The sequence below is a fragment of the Typopeltis vanoorti genome, chromosome 1 (genome assembly GCF_054136105.1).
Source record: "Typopeltis vanoorti isolate ZY-2024b chromosome 1, IOZ_Tvanoo_1.0, whole genome shotgun sequence".
In the NCBI taxonomy this organism is placed as follows: domain Eukaryota; kingdom Metazoa; phylum Arthropoda; class Arachnida; order Uropygi; family Thelyphonidae; genus Typopeltis; species Typopeltis vanoorti.
In genome coordinates, this window is record NC_143549.1 from 59,647,941 (window position 1) to 59,672,363 (window position 24,423).

Below are 24,423 nucleotides of genomic sequence, written 5' to 3' on the forward strand. Positions count from 1 at the left end.
TTATTAATATTAATTTCTAGCACACAGCAACAGTTTTTAATTGGTAAACCACCAACTGCTGTATGTACCCTGTATTCCTGTCCTTTGATTTGCTTTTCTGCACACTGATGATGTACTGTTATTTTCAGTGTGAAATATCTGTAAACCAAAGTTAATTACTGTGGTTATCATGTAATTTATTGTTTATCAGACAAGATTGCAAGCATCTATCATAAATATAAAATTTATTAGAATTTTGCAGAACCGAATATCCTTGATATGTGAATAGTCAGTTGGAGAAAAACAGCTGAATTTAAATAGATGTGTTGTTAACCAAATCTTTGTCTTTCACAGAATTTCAGAAATAACCTGGGAAAAGACATTTATCTTTTTTTGTTGATTTCAATCAAGCACATTCAACTCTGTTAATGGTGAAAAATTATGAAATACTTAAAATACTAACTGTATACTATAAAAACTACCATTTTTATTTTTAACTTCTTCATAGGTTTTATTAATAATGCAAGATAGAAAGTAAAAGGAATAATTTTAGCAAACAGGCCGTTCTGTGGGAAAAAAGAATTAATGAACATCAGTATTATATTGGATACATGAAACCTCAAAAGTCTTGTCTGGCACAACATAGTATTGACACTAAACACAGTATCCAGTGGGATGAAGCTCGTCTTCTCCATAGAAACAGGTTTAGATATGAATGCCTTTTCAGTGATAGTGTGACAAGTGATAGACATCACTCATATGAAATATTCTGACAGTCATAATTGCAATCATGAATTGTCATTGGTATATTTAATTATCATTAGATACTAAACCTAAACAAGCGTATTAGATAATAGGTTTAACAAAATGAGAAGCCTATTGAAAATATAAAAATGTCAGTATGAACTAAAGAAAAACAGGAAAGATAGAAAGACAAAGCAAGAGTTTTAAATAATTAATTTAACTAACAGTGATGAGAAAATTACAAAAATGGGAAAATAATATACTATCTGACTGCTTCACACTAAAGCTCTATGATTATCATTATTCCATTTCTCTTTATATAGTTGAGATATGGAAAATGAGAAAAGATGAAAGAAAATTGCTAACCTTTGAAATAAAATGTCTCTGGAATATTGGATTCAAAATCCAGAATTCAAATTCAAAACAAATGAACAAATTAGCTATGGACTTAATAGATCACACATAACTAAGGATTAAAGTATTAAACATTCAAAGAAATTGGTGCTAGATAGACAGATGAAATGTACACAATCCAAAGGGAGTCTGTGATAATAAATAGTTGCAGACATTATGAAACACATTTGTAAGAGATGATGATGAGAGATCTTGCACAAGACAGGAATGGAGGTGAATTGACACTTATGAGAGGTTGAACCTATCAAGTCTCCAGTGACTGGGACAATGGTTTCATTCTGAGAGATGAAATTTATCTCCCCTAAAGACAATCACAGATATTCATGTCCATGATTGGAGAGCAGGTATGCTACCCACTCAGTAAAACAAAAAAATAACAAACTGTCATTGAAAGTCAATATTGGGAGGGGGGTATCACTAAACATAAGATTATATGCATTGGCATATAATCCTCTTATAAATATGCAGTATATTATCTTCATAGCAAGTCAAGCTTTCTCTTTGCTGATTCCTGGTTCAATAGATTGTGGTCACAGACTTCTGTTACATTTGTATTTAATGGCTCCAGTATGCTCTACAGGATTTGTTGTATTGGAAGTGCTCTTCATTAGCAGATGAGTGCATAAAAATATATCAAGTGCTTCTTTGCTTGTCCTTTTATTTTTTTTAACTAACATAGTTCTTATTTCAAGGAAATATAATCTAAAACCTTGCTCAACTATTCATATTAATCATGGTTAATCAGAGATTGCAAAACCTTGAATCTGCTTGATGTGCTTTGGCTCAATTTCCTTATCAAACCAACCTGTCATTTTTGTTCACTGTGGTTATCACTCCCCAAACTCTAATAACCACTCTGATCTCTTCAAATGTTTTTCTCTATCTCAAGTTATTTTCACATTTGAAATACCCTCATAGTGAGGTCATTCTTTTTTGTGGACTTTATCTGCAGTTCAAACTATCTTCCCTTCTCCATTTTCACTGATCAAGCAAATAGGAATGTTGAGGTATTTGCCATTAGCAACATTAACACACACAATGTCAATCTCCCTACCAGAATACTTGACAATCCTTTACAATCTGCGAACACACTCTCTTATTAACAATGCTCCTCTTCCAAAATATATACTGTGGATGTCAGTTCTTCTCTTGATAACTTGGACCACAACCTCATACAAGCCTCCTTTGTCATGGAACAACCTTCATCCAATAGTTCTGTCTTGTGTCCTTTGCACTTTAATGATGCCAAATGGAATGATCTCCGTGACTTCTATTCACACTTTCCCATGGTCTTGACTGCTTCTTCAGTTCTTCTGATCCAAACATTAGGTCACCTGTTGAAACCAAATAACAGAAATTGTCTTCTCAGGAAAGAAAACCTTTATCCTTCGTTTCCACCGCAAATCTGTACAATATCCAAGCTTTGCTTCTCAAGAAAGTGTGCCAAGACAGCACAAGAAAAATCTCAGCATGCCATGAGTGACTCAAGACTAAAACTCCAGCAGCTCACTTCACCTGTCACAGCTTGCAACAGCTGTAAAAATAACCAAATTTAAATTAGATTTTGAAAGTGCCAAATATTACAAACTTGCCTCCTCCTGTCCAAATGGCTGTCAAGCTTTCTGGTCCTTAACCAAGACCATTGGTCACAACTTTTGTCTGCCATTGTTTCCACCATTCTCATACCATAGCTACCTCACTCAACTGACATCAGTCTTCTCTTCCAAAGGGCAAAATTTCCCCCACTTTACCAAGAACTGCTCATTCTATGTCATCTATAATCTTCTGCCAGAAAGAAATCCAAAGAATCCTTAATAACCTGAACACAAGGCATCTGGTTCTAAGGGTATCTCATCTATTCTGTTAAAAACTTATGAGAGAACTAATACCTGTCCTGTATCTACTGTTCACCTGGCATCTATTATACAGCTTGGAAACAGGTCCACATCCAGCCATTCCAAAGAAAGGAGATAAAAGTCAGCCAACAAACTATTGTCCAATTGCTCCCAATTTTATTCTCTAAAACTATGGAGAAGTTCATTTCCAACCAAATTGTGTGCCATCTTGGAGACCTGCTGCTGAGCTTTCACCACCCATCTTTGGACTCAAGCCATGGAAAAATTTGGAAAAATTCACATGGTCACTCTCAGCATCTCAAAAGTGTTTGGTCGGGTTTGTTACAGGAGCCAGCTTAGTACACTGCCATTCTATGGTCTTCCCTACACCCTCTATGGATTGCTAACTTTCTCTTATAAATCATGGTGGATCGTTTCCCTCTCCTCAGATTTCCCCACCAGTGCTGGAGTGCCCAAGGGTTCTGTATTTTACCCACTCTCTTCTTCTTGTATATGAATGATCTACTCTCACAGGCTTCAAATCTTATTTATCCAAGCCTTGATTCTCAAGAAAGTGTACCCCCCCCCCAAAAAAAAAACCTCAGCATACCACGAGTGGCTCAAGGCCAAAAAGATGAGAGTACACTCTATCACCCCATTCCTCCTTTTTATGTGACAAACCTTGTAGTACCCAGTTGTTAGAATCCTCAAGATACACCTTGACCAATGTCCTGAACTCCAATCTCCAAGCTATATTTCAATGGGATAACAGCAACCTTGTAGACTTCAATGTCATATTGGAGGCTTAATGGATTGTATACAGCACTCAGAAAGGATTAAAACAGAATTTAATACTTCCTATATATTTCGTCTCAGTAAATGAGACATCTCTTTTAGTGACTTAAAACTGATCTTCCTGTCATTCTCATGATAATCCAGTGAATTTTAATGCAACCAAAATACAATCCTGTTTTATTTCATGAAAGAAAGAAAGAAATCAAACATTCCTCACTCTCCTTCCCTTTTGATAACATCCTGCTTTATAACAGGCTAATTTATTCTTCTTGGCTTGACTTTTACATCTGGCCCAACCTAGCCAGAGTATTTATTTTACTGCATGTTCAGGCTTAATCTCATCTGTACTTAATACTAAATATTTGTTTCTGTTGGCTTTTGTTATTTCTTTGCTTTTCTTTGTTATTTGCTTCCCTTGACCTCCATAAGCTAAAATGCAAAATTCAAACTTTTTTCCTCTGAACTTCAAGAAAGTTGGCATCCATCCAAAATATCCAAAAACAATTCAATATCCAAGCTGATATTCTTACCTTTTCTTTTCATTTCATTTTCTTATTATTTATATTATAACATAAAATTTGTTATTAGCATAAAGTCGCATTCTTTTCTTCATACATATATTCCTTTGAGTACTTGAATATAATACCATAGTAATGTATTTTATTGTTATATGAGATCGCTTTGGAGTCCTAATTTATTGTGTTGGGAGATCTGCTTCAGCTGGATGTACCATGCACAAAGAGTGCATTTGTTTCCTTATCACTTATTTGCAAGAACCTGCTGCATACCTTTTTTTACATAGCAAATATTTCACTCAACTAAACATGCCTTATTGAGTCTACACTTTGTCTTGTCCTTGACTAAGTGGGTAATTGGTGTAGTAGTTGTCCAGATAATTACACTAGTACCTTTCCTGGCTGAATCAGTCAAATGTGTATTTCTTCAACTTTTTCTGTTAGATCCCTAATGTCTTGTTCCTGTTTTTAAATTCTTTCACTTGATCTAATTATGTTTATATTTGAATCCTCATCATCTTTATCTACATCTCTCAACGTAACTTCATTTCAATTCTTTTAAAGACTTTACATATTTTTCATTTTTATCCTGCATAAAACAAAATGATAATTTCTTGTTTTAAATTTCCATGTAATAGTATTTTCAGCAGTGCTTGTAAAGTTATGTTATACAATCCTGAAAAATACTGTCTAGCCCTTTTTAATCTTTGATATCTTGTCCATTTTCATCTTGTATTATTATTATTTTCTGTTGTGAGATTGTTTCATAGTAGTTTCATATTTTTGTTATCTTTTGTTTCTCATATCATTTTATCTTTTCTTTTCTTTTTATTTTATTTAATAATTTTTCTGATTGTTTTATTTCTGTAAGTTCTACTGTATTTTTCCCCCCTCTCCAATTAGTTGTCTTCTTTACTCCAACAGATTTTTTGTTTTCTACAAGAGGATTTTATTTTTAATTTTTCTTTTGCTATTGTATGTGCACTTTCTATAATAAAGATTTTCTTGTATATTATCCATTTGTGGATTTTCATTTTCATTCATGGTTTTTTTTTTTTTTGATTGCATAATTTTTTTGCGGTTTTTTTTCTTGGTATAATTTTTCATTGGGCACTAATGTATCATTATTTATCTTTACATTTTTGTTTTATTCTGTCTCATCTTGTAAATTTTTTCTTATATTATTTTCCCTGTAACTATTCTGAGATAACTTCCTATGCCTATTTGATTGATCACTGAAACATCTTTAAATATTCTTACATGAGATGATTTGGACCAATCCATGCCCATTTTTGGTTCGGTGTTTCTTTGTAAAATGTGTTCATATCACTCAGTTGGATCCTTGTCATAAGTTTAACATCATATTTCCTCTTTCATTTTGTTTTCTTATTCCATTGTTTCCTGTACACTTTTCAGGTTTGTTTTTATTTTTTCTAAGTTGTGCATTAAAATCTTCCAATACTATTGTGTAGGCTGTAGGATCTTACCATAATGTTTTGGACACTGTCATAGAATTCTTTAACTTCATCTTCATAACTGCTGATTGGTGCATATATTTGTATTATTTTAATGATTTTCTGTTCTGATGTTTGTTATATGCTATTCAATCTGATAATATTCCTGCATATTTAGTAACCTTGTTTGCTATACTTGGGTTTATGAAAAAAACCTGCTCCTCTCTGCTTGATATCATCTGGTCCTTTCCAGTAAAGCACTTTTTCTGATTTTAGTGTTATGCATTCTTCTTTCACTTAGTCCTATTATATCCCATTCCATTTTGTTTATTTCATATTCTAATTACCTTTTTCATCATCTGCTAATGTTCTTACAGTGTATGAAGCAATTATGAAATTAGTTTTCTTGCACTTGATTTTATTAATTTGCTTTAAAGTGGCATGTCCATTCCAGTAGCTCAGTTCTCTACCAAACTAGGTTCTCTGGCAGTTGTAAGGCTCAGCAATGATAAATACTGTGGGCTCATTCTTGTATGTAGTATATTCATGATCTTAATAGGAAGGAGTCATCTTTTCCTCCCATGATGACAAATCAGCTTAGAAAAGGTTGTTTTCAATATTTTCTGTGTGCGCTTTTATAATATATTTTCCTTCTGGGCTCTATATAAAATTATTCTTTAGCTATCCTTTTCTGCGTATCTATTTCCCCTCCTTATACTGTATTAATATCTTATTCTTCATGTTATCTCTTGCTCTACCTTCCGTGACTATATTCTTATACCTGGGAGCACTAGAAATTTATTTTTCGTAATGACTGTGCCACCAGTGGTCCTGATGTGGTATAAGAATTAGTAGTACTTCCAGTAGGTCCTAATCTAACACAAAATCCTCTCTTAATTAAATTACAGTCATGGCTTTTTATGTGTTCCTTATCTTATCTATCACTTAATTCCCAGCTCACAGGATCGAGTTTATTTGGAAACAGTGCATTGCATATTAAGATAAGGCAGCACTTCTTTGATATAAATAACAAGCTTGTTTATTAAACACTTAGTTTGAATATACAATACATGCAAAATAGAAAAATTGCCTTTTCTAATCTTAGTTCGAGTTACGCTAATTATGGCAAACTCTTACGACAATCTCCCACGAATATGCAATAAACTTACAATAATCGCTGCAACTGAATTTATAACTCTTATTTTTAGCTAATTATCATAGAACATAATTTCTATAGCAAATCTACAATTAAGCAACATAAAACTTTAGGATTCCTTATAATTAACAATTTAACTTTTGGCCCAATTCTTAGGAAATTGCTATGCTCTGGTCTACACACATAAATAATCCAACCATAAATTTGCATTAAATTACTCTCAGATATATATATATATCTCAGCACCATAAACTTATCAATCTATCTATGATAGTTCTCTTACATCACATGCAAGATAACATATAACAAATAACTCACATTGGTTCTTCATCTCTTTGCCGCACTTCTTCACAGTCTGTTTCAGTTTTCAGATTCTTCTCTGTCTCTGGTTTTTGGATTTTCTTTCCGTGGGAGTTCTCGGAGCACCAGCACATCAGTCAGATCTGTTGACGGGATTTGGAATGCAATTTCCTGGCATCTCAAAATGCAGACTAAGGGTCCAGTGATCGGCACATATGCAGATTCATCTATGCGACAAGGCATCTGGTCTGGCTCGGTGTGGTTCCTCTGTGACTAATCGCTTCTGGTGACCGTCATCTTTGATCTTGGACATTGTGGCAGATCGACCTCCATCTCCTCTTTTCCTCTTTCGGACTTCTGTGTGTTCTAGCCAAAATGTCAATCCTCATGGTTCAGGATCCATGCCCTATATTCAGTCTTTTCTGGAACCTTGGCTTAAGGATTAAAACCCCTGAATATTTCCTCATTATTCCCTAGATCTAACATTTCTGCCTACTTCTCTTTTCTCCCCATTAGTACATCATCTTTAATCCGTTTTACTGGACTGCGGAACAATGCTTGATTCATACCGCCCCTTTCTCCACTGACCTCGAAAGTCGTCTTAGACTGAACTTATAAACAAAAGAGTTCTCTTACAGAGCTCTAACTTCACTTGGCTTCCCTTGGCTTTACCATTTTAACATTCTTTGTTTATGAGAGGAGCAAGCTAATTCCCTTTGGGCTTTATATATAGGCCTTTAGTATTCTATTTACAATAACAAACAAAATTTACTTTTGAGAATTTTTGATGTGACCTCTGTAAAAGTCAATGCAATAAAAAATGAAAAAAATTCATGCTGCATCGAATTTTACATCTTCACTATTTTCTCAGTAATCTTTGAATATTTGCTTGTACAGTTCACATGCAAGAGTTGTTGAACTCTAATTATTTTCAGACCTTCACTATCAATTTTTCTCTTTATACACATATTACGAAGTAAAAAGTTGTGAAGTGCAGTATTAGTTCAGAAGTTACATTTTGTGCTCTTGTACTTTTTTCCTTCAAATATACAAATAGCAGACTTTTTTTTCTGAATATGTTGTTTAAGCTCTTCCTTTGGTTTATTAAATATAAATAGCCATGCATTTCTTTTGTGATTGCAGAGTAGCATGTTACAAGCTATCGAGAGGTATATGAAGCAAGCTATTGTCGATAAGAATAGTGCTGTTTCAAGTGCTGCATTGGTGTCATCCTTAGTAAGTATTTGTCATAGAAAATGAGTGTATTTTTGTGATTTGGATATTTAGTTATATTTTTATGTGATAAAGCTGCATAGGAACTATTTTAGATTGCTGATTATTGAGATTAACATGCTGGCCTTAATTTATCCTCAGATTTAATGGTATATAAATTAGAATAAACCAGTAAGTAAATGATTATATACAGTCAATTTAGATAAAGTTTCATTAATTCCAACCAGAGTGGAATTATTTCATATTTTGATAAACATTGGATAGATATAGTGAGCAGGAGGGTCATTCATCAGTAGGCCTTAAACCTCACTCAAACCTCTGACTGAAAATTACTATACTGCAACATATGTAAATAAATATATATAGCACAGTTTAAAATTCTTCACAGTTTGAATGTTGATTTCCATCACCCTAAGACAGTGTGGTCCATAAACTTTAGGACAAAAATTATAAAAAATCAAAAACATGTGAGAGAAAGTAAAACATATCTATTTTATCTCTCAAACATATCTGTTTTAAATGTGATCCATTGATATCTATACAGGCTTTAGTAAAGTCATCCATATAAAACCTTGTAGAACCATATAAAATTCTGCTTGTTTGATTGCCTTTAATTCATCGTTGTTACTTTTTGGATGGCTGAAACATCTGCAGATTAGTATCCTTTCAACTTGAGAATACACAATTGTCCAGAGGGGAAGGGGATACTTTGTGTGTAAAAAAGTGATGCACATTTGCAATTTTGTGAGCAGGTGCATTATAATGCAACAGGAAAAAATCCTGTGATCAGAATGTGGCATCATGTTGAATGCATTTCAGATGATCCATAAATTTATAAAATTATACATTCACTGTTCTCTCTCTCCTCTAGCAAAATTCTTTGTGTACCACACCTTGAGAGTCAAAAAAAAAAAATTAATAAATAAAAAACTTATGAAACATGATTTTGATGTGTGACTTTTGGAATCTCAATTTCTTCAGTCTGAAAGATGTCTCATCATCCATTCAGAACTTTGTCACTTTATTTCAGGATCATAGGCCCAATTTCTTATCTCCCAAAATGATTTTGACAAAGAAATGTGCATCTGTATCTGTCATTGCAATAATGTCCAGACAAAACATGACAGAATCGTCTCTTTGCTCAACTATCAAGGACTGTGGGCTAAAATGTGCACATAATTTCCTCTTCCCAAAATCTTCACTCAAAATGCGACAAACAGCATTCTTAGGGATGTTTTAAGATTCTACTATAATTCATCATCATCATCATCAAATTCCTGCCATGTACCCTCAAGGGGTGTACAGGATATGACAGTACTACATGAAAAAATTACATCATTACTAACTTCCTATCTACAATTTTCCTCCAAATCAGTCTGTTACTTGTCAAGACTCCAACATTATCAGATCTTATATTTCTATCGTCTAAGGCACTTTGTACCGTATCAATCCACCTATATCTTGGTCTTCCTCTGGGTCGTTTTCCTGCCAACCTGGCAGAAAACACTTGTTTTGCTAATCTTTCCTCTCCCATTCTATTTAAGTGACCATACCATCTGAGATTAGCTCTGCTAACGCATTCCAGAATGCTGACAAATTCAAGTTCTTTCCTAATATCCTCATTTTTAATATGATATTGCCATTGATGCCATCTGTTCACGCCTCTAATCTTTCTTAGGACTCTCATATCTGCGGTCTCTAGTCTTTGGTCAAGTGTTTTACTTCTGACCCAGCTCTCAGATCCATAAGTTAAAATTGGTTTGAACACTGTCTTGTATACAGCTAATTTAGTGTTCAGACTAATTTCTTTCTTATTCCATATGAATTTATTCAGTTGACTTCCCACCATACCAGCTTTGCTGATTCTGTTGTCTATTTCTATATTTAGTTTACCATCTTCAGTAAAAATTGTGCCTAAGTAGCTGAAATGTTTTACTTGTTCCACAGGTTCTCCATTCACAACACAGTTGACATTTTCAATGATTCTGCCTATTTTCATTGTCTTTGTCTTTTTATTGCTGACCTTCATACCATATCTATTACAACAGCTATTCAATTTAGTCAGAGAATCTTGCAGACTTGTAGCGGATTTATTTAGAAGTATAACATCATCCGCATAAAGCAAAGAGCTGACATTAACATCTCCAATTTTGATATCAGGTTTAATACCACATTCCTTCATAATGTGATCCATATAGATAATGAATAACAGAGGGGATAATGTACATCCTTGTCTCACACCAGATTTAACATTAAACCATCTTCCTGTACTTCCTTCAATTCTAACTGCTGACTCACAACTCAAATAAAGACTAAGGAAGTTAACATTCTTCACAAATTATTTTTCTTTCTTAAACTGAAGGAAGGATTTTTTTGTTCTACCTCAGTATATCAGAAAAATTACTTTCAGAAATATTTCCATGACGAGAAAACATTAAGAATAAACTGTTGATTTATACAGTTCTGTAAACAATCCTTTCATTACTAGCAAAACTAATTCTCCTTTATGTATGTCAGAATAATATTTTCCTCTTTCAGTATCTAATTGGATATTTCCTATTTCAGTATCTACCTGGATACTGAACTAACGAGGATGGGCTGGCAATTTGGGATTTAGCCGGCCAAATTGTATTCTTATTGGCTTAAACCAATATAGAAAATGATGGCACAACATGACAAAATTTCATGCCCGTTGGGGCGTCACCCGGTTAAAAAAGGCACCCGTAGTTTTCACCAGAGAACAAGGGCGAACAGTGAAAAGTCAGCTACTGGAACAAATCTGAAAGCACACCCCAAATCAACATCACCAGATGAAAAGCCAAACGGCTATTTTTCTGGCGAGGTTGATAAGTTAAGGGTATAAAAATCCCTTATCGTTTTTCAGCCAGTAAGCGAAACTAAGATCGAAAACTACAATCTAACGTTTCATGCCGACGAATTGTTGGCAGATCTAAGCGTAAGTGACCACTTGGTAGTGCCACACCAAGGCAACTCGTTGCAAAGGTGGAGCAAGCTCCCTCACTATTCTTGATATTTTCTCATAATGTAAAAACACACAGCTCCTAGGAGATGTAGTACTGCTTTACATTATGAGGAGAGGTCACTACCCAGACAGGTTTCAACCTTTTTTGAGGTCTCATCAGTGAGTAGCTAGACCTAGAATATCAGATTTTAAGTGAAAAGAACTTGCATACTTTTGCTATACGAATGCCAGAAAGGTGTGTCACTATATTGTGTTATAACATATTATAACTAAGATGAAAAGCCAAACAGCTATTTTTCTGGCGAGGTTGATAAGTTAAGGGGATAAAAATCCCATATTGTTTTTCAAAACCCATTCTATTTAAGTGACCATACCATCTGAGATTAGCTCTGCTAACGCATTCCTGGATGCTGACAATGTCAAGTTCTTTCCTAATATTCTCATTTTTAATATGATATTGCCATTGATGCCATCTGTTCACGCCTCTAATCTTTCTCAGGACTCTCATATCTGCAGTCTCTAGTCTTTGGTTTGAACACAGTCTTGTATACAGCTAATTTAGTGTTCTGACTAATTTCTCTCTTATTCCATATGAATTTATCCAATTGACCTCCCACGATACCAGCTTTGCTGATTCTGTTGTCTATTTCTATATTTAGTTTACCATCTTCAGTAAAAATTGTGCCTAAGTAGCTGAAATGTTTTACTTGTTCCACAGGTTCTCCATTCACAACACAGTTGACATTTTCAATGATTCTGCCTATTTTCATTGTCTTTGTCTTTTTATTGCTGACCATACCATATCTATTACAACAGCTATTCAATTTAGTCAGAGAATCTTGCAGACTTGTAGCAGATTTATTTAGAAGTATAACATCATCCGCATAAAGCAAAGAGCTGACATTAACATCTCCAAATTTGATATCAGGTTTAATACCACATTCCTTCATAATGTGATCCATATAGATAATGAATAACAGAAGGGATAATGTACATCCCTGTCTCACACCAGATTCAACATTAAACCATCTTCCTGTACCTCCTTCAATTCTAACTGCTGACTCACAACTCAAATAAAGACTAAGTATTGCTTGATATAATGCCCCATTGACACCATATAACTGCAGCGTATTGAATAGCTTCTCTCTTGGCACCTTGTCATATGCCTTTTCCAAATCGACAAAACTTAAATACAGATCTTTGTTATATTCCCATGCTTTCTCGACTATTTGTCGTAAAGTGAAGATCTGATCCTGACAGCCTCTATTTGGCCTGAATCCAGCTTGTTCTTCACCAAGCTTTTCTTCCACAATTCTTCTCAACCGTTTCTCAAGTATACTTGCATAGATCTTGCCAGGAACACTCAGTAGGGAAATACTTCTGTAATTCTCACATTCAGTTTTATTTCCCTTTTTATATATAGGTACTATGAGTGCTCTACTCCAATCATCGGGAATTCGTCCCTCTGTCCAGGCTTTCTGAACTATGCAGTGCAGCCACTGTAAGACTCTTATACCACCATACTTCAGCATTTCTGGTCGAATATCATCTACTCCTGCTGCCTTTCCACATTTCAAGCCTTTGATGGCTTTTTCTACTTCAAGTATGGATATGTATTCCTGACTGCATGCCTGGTCAGTGTTTTTTATCACTGTGCTGTCATCACTGCTTGTTTCATTTAGCAGTTTTTCAAAGTAATTACTCCATACTTCAAGGATATCTTTTTCTCCTGTTTTCATTTCACCTTTATCATCTCTAATTCCTTTTACAGCACTCTTTCCTCCATTCCTAAGCTTCTTCAACAACCTCCAGAATATTTTGCCACCTTCTTGATATTTATTTTCTATATTCTTGCCAAAGTCCTCCCATGCCTTTTGTTTAGCTAGTTTTACACACTGTTTAGCTTTCTTACATTTGTTTCTGTATTGTGTAAGAGTAAAAGCTGACTTATTTGCCAGGAACTTTTGATATGCTTTCTTCTTTTCCTTCACTGCCTCTTTAACTTCCTGTGTCCACCAGGGAGTTCTGATTTTTTTATCCTTGCACACAACCTCACCACATGCCTCTCTGGCAGAATCAATCAATGTTTCCTTCAGAGTTTGCCACTGAATCTCCAAGGTTTGATTCCTGTTCTCAAACTCTTTCATTTTCTTTTCAATAATCTTTATGTATTTTAGTCTACAGTTCACATCTGAGAGCTGCTCAACTTTTATTCGCTTTAAAACTTTCTTACATGTTATTCTTTTCAATATGAAATTCAATTTTATCCTGCTCAAGACTAAATAGTGATCACTTCCAATTTCAAATCCTCTGTACACTCTGGTGTCCTGCACCAGGGAGAAAACATCACTATCAACAATAACATAGTCAATGAGACTTTTCTTATTCCTAGCCTCTTCTCTCCATGTGAATTTGTGCACATTTTTTTGTTGGAACATGGTGTTACTAATAACTAGTCCATGTCCTGAGCAGAAATCCAACAGATATTTGCCATTATTATTAGCTTTGCTCTTTTCTCCAAATTTTCCCAAAATATTTTTGTATGTCTCACAATCATTTCCTGCTCTACTATTTAGATCCCCAACAAGGACCAACTTTTCCTTTTTCATTGTGTCAGTTGCTTTTTCTAAAGCCTCAAAAAATTTCTCCACTTCTACCTTAGTAGAACCTTCTGTGGGACCATAAGCACAAATAAGTCTCATTGTCCAGTTCCCCATTCTCATATTTGCCCACATTACTCTACTTGAGACTGACTGCCATTCAAGAAGATTAGCCTCGTATTTTGTGTTGAATACTATGGCTACTCCTTCTTTTCCTTGATTGTCATTGCCTGAATATAACATTTTGTATTTATTGCTCAGAAAGATCTCACCAGTTTTGGTCTTTTTTGTTTCAGTCACCCCTATTATGTCAATCTGGTACTTATCTAATTCCTCAGCTAGCTCCATTTCTTTGCCATTCAGGCTTCTTACGTTGATAGTACCGATCTTTAACTCTGGTGATGTTGAGTTGGGGTTTGTTTTCAGATTTGTTCCAGTAGCTGACTTTTCGCTGTTCGCCCTGGTTCCTCTGGCAAAAACAACGGGGGCCTTGTTTAACCGGGCGACGCCCCAGCCGGCATGAAATTTTGTCATGTTGTACCATCATTTTTTTATTTTGGTTTAACCAATAAGAATACAATTTGGTCGGCTAAATCTCAAATTGCCAGCCCATCCTCGTTCGTTCAGTATCAAAGTAGATACCCAACAGGGTGCACCACGAGAAGGTGAGGATTGGACATTAGGTCAGAAGCCCTGGTCGGTTCTCCGCATTCCTTTAAAGGCTATGTGGAGGTCTCCTCTCAGTTATTCAGCTTTGACCCTTAAGCACCCCTCTACTATAATTCATAATGTGATTTTGTTTGTTCTTCACCGATTTGGCCCCAGCAGTAATGTTTTCCTTAGTTCAAGTCAATGTGCGACATCCACTTGTTATCTTTTGCTGACTCCCTGTTGTTCACGAAAACAGAAAACACGAATGCTCCCTTGAAAAATGTTATATTAGCTCAGAGCCTCATTTCCATATGCCTTTTGTATGTTTCTAGGGTTTCTGTGGCAGAAAGACTCACTTTAAAACAATTTAATTGTAGTTCTATGTTCACTTTTCATATTTATGACATACGTAACAAATGCACTTTACACCACATCATGACTCACACGCTACTGAACATAACGTAACCTCACTGTCTGGGGATGTAGACTTTAGTGGGTATTACTTAGCCTGTTTGCTGATAAATTACTCCAGTACTGTATGTGCAACAAATCATGTCCTAAAACTTGTGGACTGCACTGTGTATCTGGTACCCTTTGACATTAAAATTTGTGAAGCCAGTGAAATTTTAATTTAAGCACTTTAATTAAATTTATAAAGTTGGATGGATAACATAAAGGAACTTACAACTGCCAAAAGAAAAGACAAGAGGCCTAGCGAGATGGACAGAAAGATCACCAAGAATTGGAAACGACTGGATGGCACATAACTAAATTTAAATAGCTTGAATCAGTTTGCCAGTAAAATGATCTGATTAAATTAGATGGATGCATTCTACTGAACATCTTAAATTCCAACCAGATCTTATTAAATTCATCTGAATGGAATTTGGATTCAGGTTCAAGGATATTTGGGGAATTTTGTTGATTCGTAGCACTGCTTTTCAAAAAATAAGTAGTTTTTTTTCAAACTTTGGTAATAATATCAAATAAAATGCTGGCCTGGTTGGCTGAGTGGTTAGCATATCTGCTCTCCAGCCAAAGGGCTGCGGTTTCGAACCCTGCCTGGGCATGGATGTTTGTTTGTCAAAATACTAGTGGTGGTCGACCATTGATGGCATTGGTGTGGATAATGAAAGTAGTTGCGGCTGGTGGATTGGCAGAGTGGTGGAGACGGGGAGTTTTAGAGTGGGTGCCCTCCCTCGATGAGTCTTCAGACTCCCTGGAAGTGTTGTGTAGTAATAATAATAATAATAATAAAATTATTTTACTAAAATTAATTTTAGTGAAATTAATGAATAAAATTAAAAATATTTAATTGTTAAGGATGCAAGACTAAGTTATTTAGATGTAAGTAAAACATGCATGTTTCCTTAAACTATATACATTGTTGGTGGCACCTATGCATAACAGAACAGAGGCAGCCAAGATGTCTTTGTTGGGTGAGCTGAATTTGTGTGAAATTGTCCAGTACAAAATTGTGAGATGTATTCATTGCAAAAGTTGAAAGATTTGTGGAAAGCGAGTTGAAAGATTTGTGGAAAGCGAGCGAAACTGGTGAGAGAGTGTGCAATAAATGTTTTGAGAGTAATTCTGCAGCGAATACATTACGTCATAGTAGTGTATTGATAGAAGACTGGAAAATGTTAATATCAGTGATAATACTGAAAGTGCAAGCACACTATGTCTTTATTCAGGTCTTTTATGTTCACCAGAACAAAGCATGAGATTGAAAGGCTGCAGAAACAGCTAGAGATTTGTCGAACTGAGAACAGAAAAAAGCAACAGGTCTGAAGCCAAAAAGAAAATTTTAAGAATAAACACTAGAGAGAGAAAATGTAATAGTAGCTTTTTACAGTCATTCTATGATAAGGGAAGTACTTCATGAAAGTGCTACAAAATCTTGTTTCCCCCCTAGTGTAAAAAAATATTATTATTATTATCCAGGCCTCCATGGAGTCAAAAGACTCATCGTGGGAGGTTGTTTTTAGGAAACACAAAGTTTATCATACCACTCCTTGAACCCATTGACTGTTCCTGCTCTGACCACTCTCTCAGTCAATGCATTCCACGGTTCAACCATCCTCCATGCAAAGAAACCACTCCTCACCCTCTTGCTTACAGCCTCCTTTTGTAACTTCCAAGAATGGCCCCTTGTCATCACTCCTTCCTGCTGTTCAACCAAGCGAAAGAACTCCCCAATGTGTAAAAATTAATAATATTGGTAATGCTCAGAAAGCAGAAGGGGAAAGTGAAAGAATTGATTGTTTTGATGGAACCAGTGACCTGAGAGATGAGAAGTATTGTATATGGAAGAATGTGACAAAGTTATTGGAAGAAGCAAAAAAAACAACAGAGCAAGAGTGGGAAGTTTATAAGTCTGCTGCCATATTATGTAAGAGGTAAAACTGAGAAGGAGGATTATGATAGCTATTGAATCAATACACAGGTTGTACAGAAGGAATGATGTAGAGTTTGAGGGACAGAAAGATTTGTACACTGCTAATGGACTGCACTTAAATGGATTCAGGGTTGGATGTATAGAGAGCTTTGTTCACTAAAGGTGTGGAGGTGCAAAGTCAGAAAAACTAAAGTAATTAGAGCCGATACATACGAGTGTGTGTGTGTGAAGGCACCCATGAAGGGAATGAGTGTGCAAATGGTGGGGGGGAGCAGAATCTAGTCTCCCGGGCAACAGTATTGAATGCAGTAGTGAATTAAGGCTGTAAAGGTTGTTGGAGGCCTAAGTGGATTCTACAGTCAATTTCTATATACTAATGCTAGAAGCATTAGTATATAGAACCAGTTTTATTCTAGTATTAGTATATAGTTTTAATGTAAAAAGTTTTTGGCATTGATTAGTTCAACCTTGCCAAAAGTTATAAGCATTAGTGAGACTTTGCTAACAACAGATGATGTAGTTACGAGGGGAGAATGTGATGGATTTAGTATATACAGGGAGGATTGACTAGACAAGACAGAGGGTGGGGTACTGCAGATGAGATTTGTTTTAGTCTTTCCTCTGATTCTAGGTGACACTTGATCTGGCATGAAAGTGGTACTTATACCATCGCAAGAATGTTCTTGAAAGGAATAGATACGGTGGTGTTGGGGTCATGATGTGGGGTGCCATTATAATATATGGACACACTGAGCTATGGGTGCTGGAAAAAGGGACCATGATTGGTGAACATCATGTTTGATTGTTCCGTGTTGCTGTAGGTGAAGAATTCATTTTTATGGATGATAACGAAGTACCTCCACACCACATCCTACATAAACAGTGTATGATATGGTGTGGAGATACTTCTGGAGACAGGATATTAAACAAATTGAGTGGCCATCATGGTCCCCAGAACTCAACCTTATGTGGGGTGCATGACCTATGTTGCTGCTCGAAATTCACTCCAGAATACACTCAAGGCCATATCCTTGCTCTCGAGGAGTGGGCCAGTTTGCCTTAAGAATTCCTGAATCATTTGGACCTAAGCATGGTACTATGTACTGAGAGCTGCATTGCAGTTTGGGGTGGACATATTCCATCTTGAAATGTCTCACTGCATAGTTTTCTGTAAGCATTGTACTTTAATTCCTTAACTGTGTCCTTAGGAAATTTTTAACTTTTGCCAAATGCAGATTGCAATTTAATTTGTACAAAATTTATAATACATTTTTTGTGTAATATAATTTATTAGTATGCTGGCAATAAATTTATGTCCACATTATGCTGTAGTCATGAAAATTTTTTCACATACAGGTAAAATGTAGTTTTTCCTTAGCCTTTGGTTGCCAGCGTACAAGGCAGGTGATTATGATACACCCAAGTTCTTGCATAGGCACTGCGGAACTGCAGTACCCTCAATTTTTCTCGATATATAAATTAATTTATTTATATTTGTTTGTAATATTTAATTTTATCATCAACAATCCTATCAATTCTCTTATTTTGTATAAAAAATAATAAAAATCCATCTTGTAGCACTTAGGAAGGCGAAAGATGCTAGCAGCACTGTGTCATATTTACCACAGTGTCATATTTATACGCACGCAAGCATATTCGTGTCATAGTGAGATATGAGTGGTGCCGGCCCGAGCAAATTTTTGAGTGTGGGCAAGATTTTTTTTCCCTTCCTTCAGTCGAAATTGTATATGTATATATAAAAATTATATATAGTGAATAAATAAATAAAATATTTTTGTGTTTATTATATAATGAGTACATAATTTTAACACAATTTATAAATATTACATAAATCACATTAAATATGACAAAACAAATATGAAAAAATCTAAATTAAAAATTAACAATTTTAATTATTTAAAAAGAAACCTTTCTAGCCTTAATTTCGGCAAAAGACTTTACTACTTCTTCTAGATCTAATATCTCGGCTATGTCACTTTCAATAGATAAAGTGGGTAAGCCATCTAATCTCTCTTGGGTCATTGTGGACCTCAAATAATTTTTAATAAGTCTTAATTTAGAAAAACTGCGCTCTACACTTGCAACTGTAGTTGGGATTGTTAAAAGAATTCATAGTGATGTGTACACATTAGGAAAAAGACTTATGCAGTTATTTGCACAAATATAATTTAATACTTCTTTGGGAGAATAATTATTTGATATCCTCTGAGACAATATTTTTAATTCATCTAATAAATCTATTGCTGAAATATCTTTTTGATCACCATCAGACAGAACAATGTCTAAGTTGAAACAAGCTTTTTTTACTGTATCATTATCAAATTTTACTTTACCAATGTTAAAGAGAAACCCAAAAATTGATTCATATTTCTTTAGTTGTTCCAATCTCTCAGTAATTGATGTTATTGCTGAATCAAGAATTACATTAAAAAAAATTAATTTGAAAATGTGGCTCAAAATTAGTAATTGATTCGTCAGGACATTCATAATCAAATTAAGTTTTTACATGTCGAGTTCGTGTGCTGTCATTAGTTGAGAAATCAGCATTTAACCCAATATTTAAAGCAAGGCTTGGCGCTTAACTTTCAAAAAATTATTTTCACTTCTGTATGACATCAAGAATTTTTTCGTGACATCTAATGATTTCAAGGCTTCCATAATATTGCAAGAGATATTTTGCAATTGTTTGCTAGATGCATTGACTTCACTTAGAATATCATACCAAACAAATATGCAAAATATAAACTTGAAAGAATTATTTTTTTTTTTTTGCTGACGAACTAGCTTCCAATTTTGTTTTAATGCCTTGTTGCCCAATTAAGCCATCTTCTGTGATGAAAATTAAATCTTCATGTATTTCTTTTACTTGATTTTATATTGCTTTTACAGCTTCAACATGACTTTCTTATCTCGTCGTGCATAAAGGTTTTAAAGTAAAATTTTGGATGTGGTTTAGAACTTCCCATTGATGACTCGATGAAGAATAGAAATTATAGATTGACTGAATAATGTCAAAAAATAAAACTGTATCTACATTGCAGCTTGCTGCATTGCTCAATACCAAGTTTAAGGAATGCATATAACACAGAACAAAAAATGCTCTAGGATTTTTGTTCCTTAAAAGTGCTTATACCCCTGCATTCTTCCTCTTCATATTTGACCCATTGTCATATCCCTGACCACGGATATTTTGAATATTTAAGTTTTTTCTTCTAATAATTTTAAAATTACTTCAGCCATGCTACTTCCTGTTGTATTATTAATTTTAATAAAATCTAGAAATCTTTCCTCTATTTGTATATTTTGGATTTCTTCATTTTTTCTTTTATAGAAACATATCTTACAGTTAAGGACATTTGCTCCTGCCGCAAAATATCAGTGGTGCAATCAGCAATTATTGAAAAATTCTTAGCATTCATTATTTTAGATACTATTTTTTTTAAATTTCATTACTCAATATATTAATGATTTCATTTTGTATACATTTCCCTAAATAATGAACGTGAATTTCATTGTTTTTTATGCGTTCTACGTGTTTTTGAAATATGCTGTCAAATTCGGCGAATAATTCAATCAGTTTCAAAAAATTTCCATTATTATTTGTATATAGAGTATCTGAACTTTCTCTGAATGCTATGTTTTCTTTTGCAAGAAATTTAATAACCGATATTATGCATTTTAAAACATTCATCCAGTGTTCTTGTTCTTTTTTGAGTAATTTTAGCTGATGTTGATCAATTGTAGTTTCATTTTTTAAACGCTTTTCCAAATTAAAATGTTTTTGAGATTTTTCGTGATGCTGAAGAACTTGGGACATATGTTTCCAATCGTTATTTCCTTCCGAAATTAAGTTCATAGTTTGAATATAAGAAAATAATTTGCAGCAGAAACAAAATACTACATTTTTTGAACTTGAGTAAATTAACCAAGATCTTTTAATGGTTTCTCCATTACTCAAAATCCTATTATAATGCCATACATGAAAACTTCTGTTATGTTCATCGCGTGGAAAAAAGTCTCTTTTGATTCAGCAGGAGGACCTCGTTTTACTAATATATCAATTATTGAATTGGACAAGTTTGGCCATAAAGCTGGATCATCAAAAAGCTTGTAAATTAGTGTTGAGGTATTTGTATTTTGAAGTCGAAGCTATTGAATGTTTCTCAAGAACCTGATTATCATCTAAACACAAATTCGAATTTTCAGACTCATTGTCAGTGGGGAACTCCACAGGAACATCGCTTTCACTGACTCTTGTTTCTGATAATTTCAAAAATTTCCACAATTGATTTTCTTGCTGAGCTCGAATAACCTCTCGTTCTGCTCATCTTTTTCTGTATTGATGACCAGAAAGGGTTTTCATTTTGTTTCTCTTGTCTGCCATTTTTGTCTGGTTCTGAAATGATAAAAAAAAATTCTTTTTTCATAAATTATGGGCACAAAGCAACATAAAAAATTTAGAATTGAATCGTCATTTGCAAAGTCTCACCCCTTTATACAATCATTTTTATCTGATTTTACTGCATTAAGAAAACAAATAAATTAGCAAAATAGAATTAAAAATTACCTTGTTTAATATAAACATAAAACTCTGTGTAGTAGTCAATGGGCACAATTTCAAATATATGCAAGGGTTCGTAACATAAAAAATTAAAAAAAAGTTTAAAACAACATGGCTATAGCTACAAAGAAAATGAAATGAATAATTTATTCGAAAAATCATTACTAAGATAAATCACATATTTAACTACAAACTTACCTTCATAAATACAAGGTAACAAAATTCATTCATAGCTAATAATATAATGCACATTAATACAGGGATAGCGAACTGGCATGTACGAAAATTTTGTGATATGTGAACGATTTATAATAATAATTATTATTATCATAAAACCCTCCATGGAGTCAAAGACTCATCGTGGGAGGTCCACTATTATGCACATAGTTTATCATACCACGTCTTAAATATATTTACTGTCTCTGCGCTCACCACACTCTTGGGCAATGCATTCCAGTCATCACTCTCCATGCAAAAAATCTGCTCACTCCCTTGCTCACACAAATTCCAAATCTCCTTATATTGCTTGTTGCTTTCTTTACTTGCTCTTCCTTTTCTCTTTCAAATTACTGATCTAAATGACAATAAATTTTGTATTGAGAAATTATTCTTTTTCTATTAATTATTAATTTTGAGTTAATTTATTTATTATTTTTAAGAGTTTTAAAACAAATCTTATTTTTAAAAAGAAGCAATTTAAAACAGTTGCCTTCTATGGATTTTTATTATAAATAATTAATATATACAATAATTTGAAAATTTGAGAATTGAAGATAAACTATAATTATCGAGGGCAGTGTATGACGTAAAGTATGCTGCCCAACGAGCAATTTCGGCATTTTAGCAAAATTCGCCTCTGATTAATATGTTTATAATTTATAAACTATTATCTTTAAAATTTTATTTGTCTATCAAAAATCCAAAAATAAGTACACAATTAAAATCAAAGTCAAGAATTGTCCAAAGTCACTTAAACACAGAATACACACAATATGTTTCACATTCAAAATTGAAATGACGCTGAAAAAAATGCAAGAAGTGCATATCACTGTTTCATCTATCCAAATTCGAAGCGGAATTTAAGAAAGCGAACAGCGTAATATACATCTTTCAGACTAAATATTTGGATAGATAAGTGTTTCTGGAACTTCAGATATCCATGTACCCTTACTTTAATTTTCATTATTACCAAGTACCTATCAAAATACCCTTATCAAAATAATAATACTAATAATAATAATTAAAAATATTTCATTGTAAATGTCTGTTTTATTTAAATTTAGATATACATTTAAACAAAAAAAAAGATTTATTTTTAATAGAACAAAATTTATCATCAGTGAGAGGAGTGAAATTGCTTATTTCTCTATCTGCTATATTGCTCTCTTTTGTACATTTTATAAATCCAGTCTTTAACCAATGATCCATACGTATGAATTTGGAAGCTAAAAAAATTGCTGTATTTATTCGAATATAACTCTCACTTTTTCCCAAAATTTAAAAGCTAAATTAAAGCTAAAAATAATAAATTTAGTTTAATCCTTTATCCAAATGTGAGCAAACAAAGTTTGCGCCTGAAAGTATCTTCAGGACTGGGTTAAGGTGGTACACACCAGGGCAACTCGTTGCAAAGGTGGAGCAAGCTACCAACACTCCTATCCTAGTATCTCCTATAATGCAAAACACATCTCCTTGCGGATATGTCTATTGTTATGCATTAAGGGAAGGGCCACTACCCAGACCGGTTTCGACCTTTATTGAGGTCTCTTCAGTGGGAGCCAGGCCCAAGTCGAGATATCAGGCAGAAGCATTAGCAGGTCATCTCCACCTATAGGAATTGCCAATTGGTGTGCCACCCTTTTTTAATAAATTACTCTGGGTATCACCAGAGTAATTTATTAAAAATCACCAGAGTAATTTATTAAAAAAGGGTGGCACACCAATTGGCAATTCCTATAGGTGGAGATGACCTGCTAATGCTTCTGCCTGATATCTCGACTTGGGCCTGGCTCCCACTGAAGAGACCTCAATAAAGGTCGAAACCGGTCTGGGTAGTGGCCCTTCCCTTAATGCATAACAATAGACATATCCGCAAGGAGATGTGTTTTGCATTATAGGAGATACTAGGATAGGAGTGTTGGTAGCTTGCTCCACCTTTGCAACGAGTTGCCCTGGTGTGTACCACCTTAACCCAGTCCTGAAGATACTTTCAGGCGCAAACTTTGTTTGCTCACATTTGGATAAAGGATTAAACTAAATTTATTATACTCTAACCAAGTGGAAAATAAACTTTCAACATCTAAAGCTAAAAAATCGTGGTGTGAGATATATGCGGGGATTTTTGGAAACTAAAGTTTTCAGAAAAAAACAACTTAAAATGGGTATTATTAAAACACTTAAGGAATAGAACAATGTAGTTAAGGATATAAATTAAATTAAACTTTAATAAATATTTTCCGATATTTCGGCAACGTCACGTTGCCATTTTCTAAAGGAACTTACAAAAAAGTTACGTGCACGTAGGCACTACAACACAGAAACTGGGAATGAAGAGATGAAGCTATTGTTCTCCTAACAGTCCTGATGGTGCCCTCTAGCGGGCTAAGTAGGTGTTCTTGGCCGTTGGGCTGAAGGTCTGCAGATGTAGGCCTCCCAAATTTGGGGCAGTCGCATACAACCAAATTTGTTGAGGTTTGGAGAATTTCTTAGGGCTGAGGCTGATTCCATAAAGAGTCTTTCAAATTTGTATTTGCTATGGTGTATCACTGTAGCTTTCTTCCACCG

The 24,423-nt window shown here is 34.3% G+C and overlaps 1 protein-coding gene across 2 annotated transcripts in view; it reads left to right on the plus strand.

Annotated features, from left to right (window-relative positions):
• The window catches only part of gammaCOP (coat protein (coatomer) gamma), a 406,638-nt gene that overhangs the window by 131,282 nt on the left and 250,933 nt on the right, over nt 1-24,423 (plus strand). For both annotated transcript variants that reach the window (XM_090390747.1, XM_090390756.1), the window contains exon 7: nt 8,336-8,428. In XM_090390747.1, the coding sequence (XP_090246873.1) occupies nt 8,336-8,428 (93 nt within the window). The remainder of the gene's footprint in view (nt 1-8,335; nt 8,429-24,423) is intronic.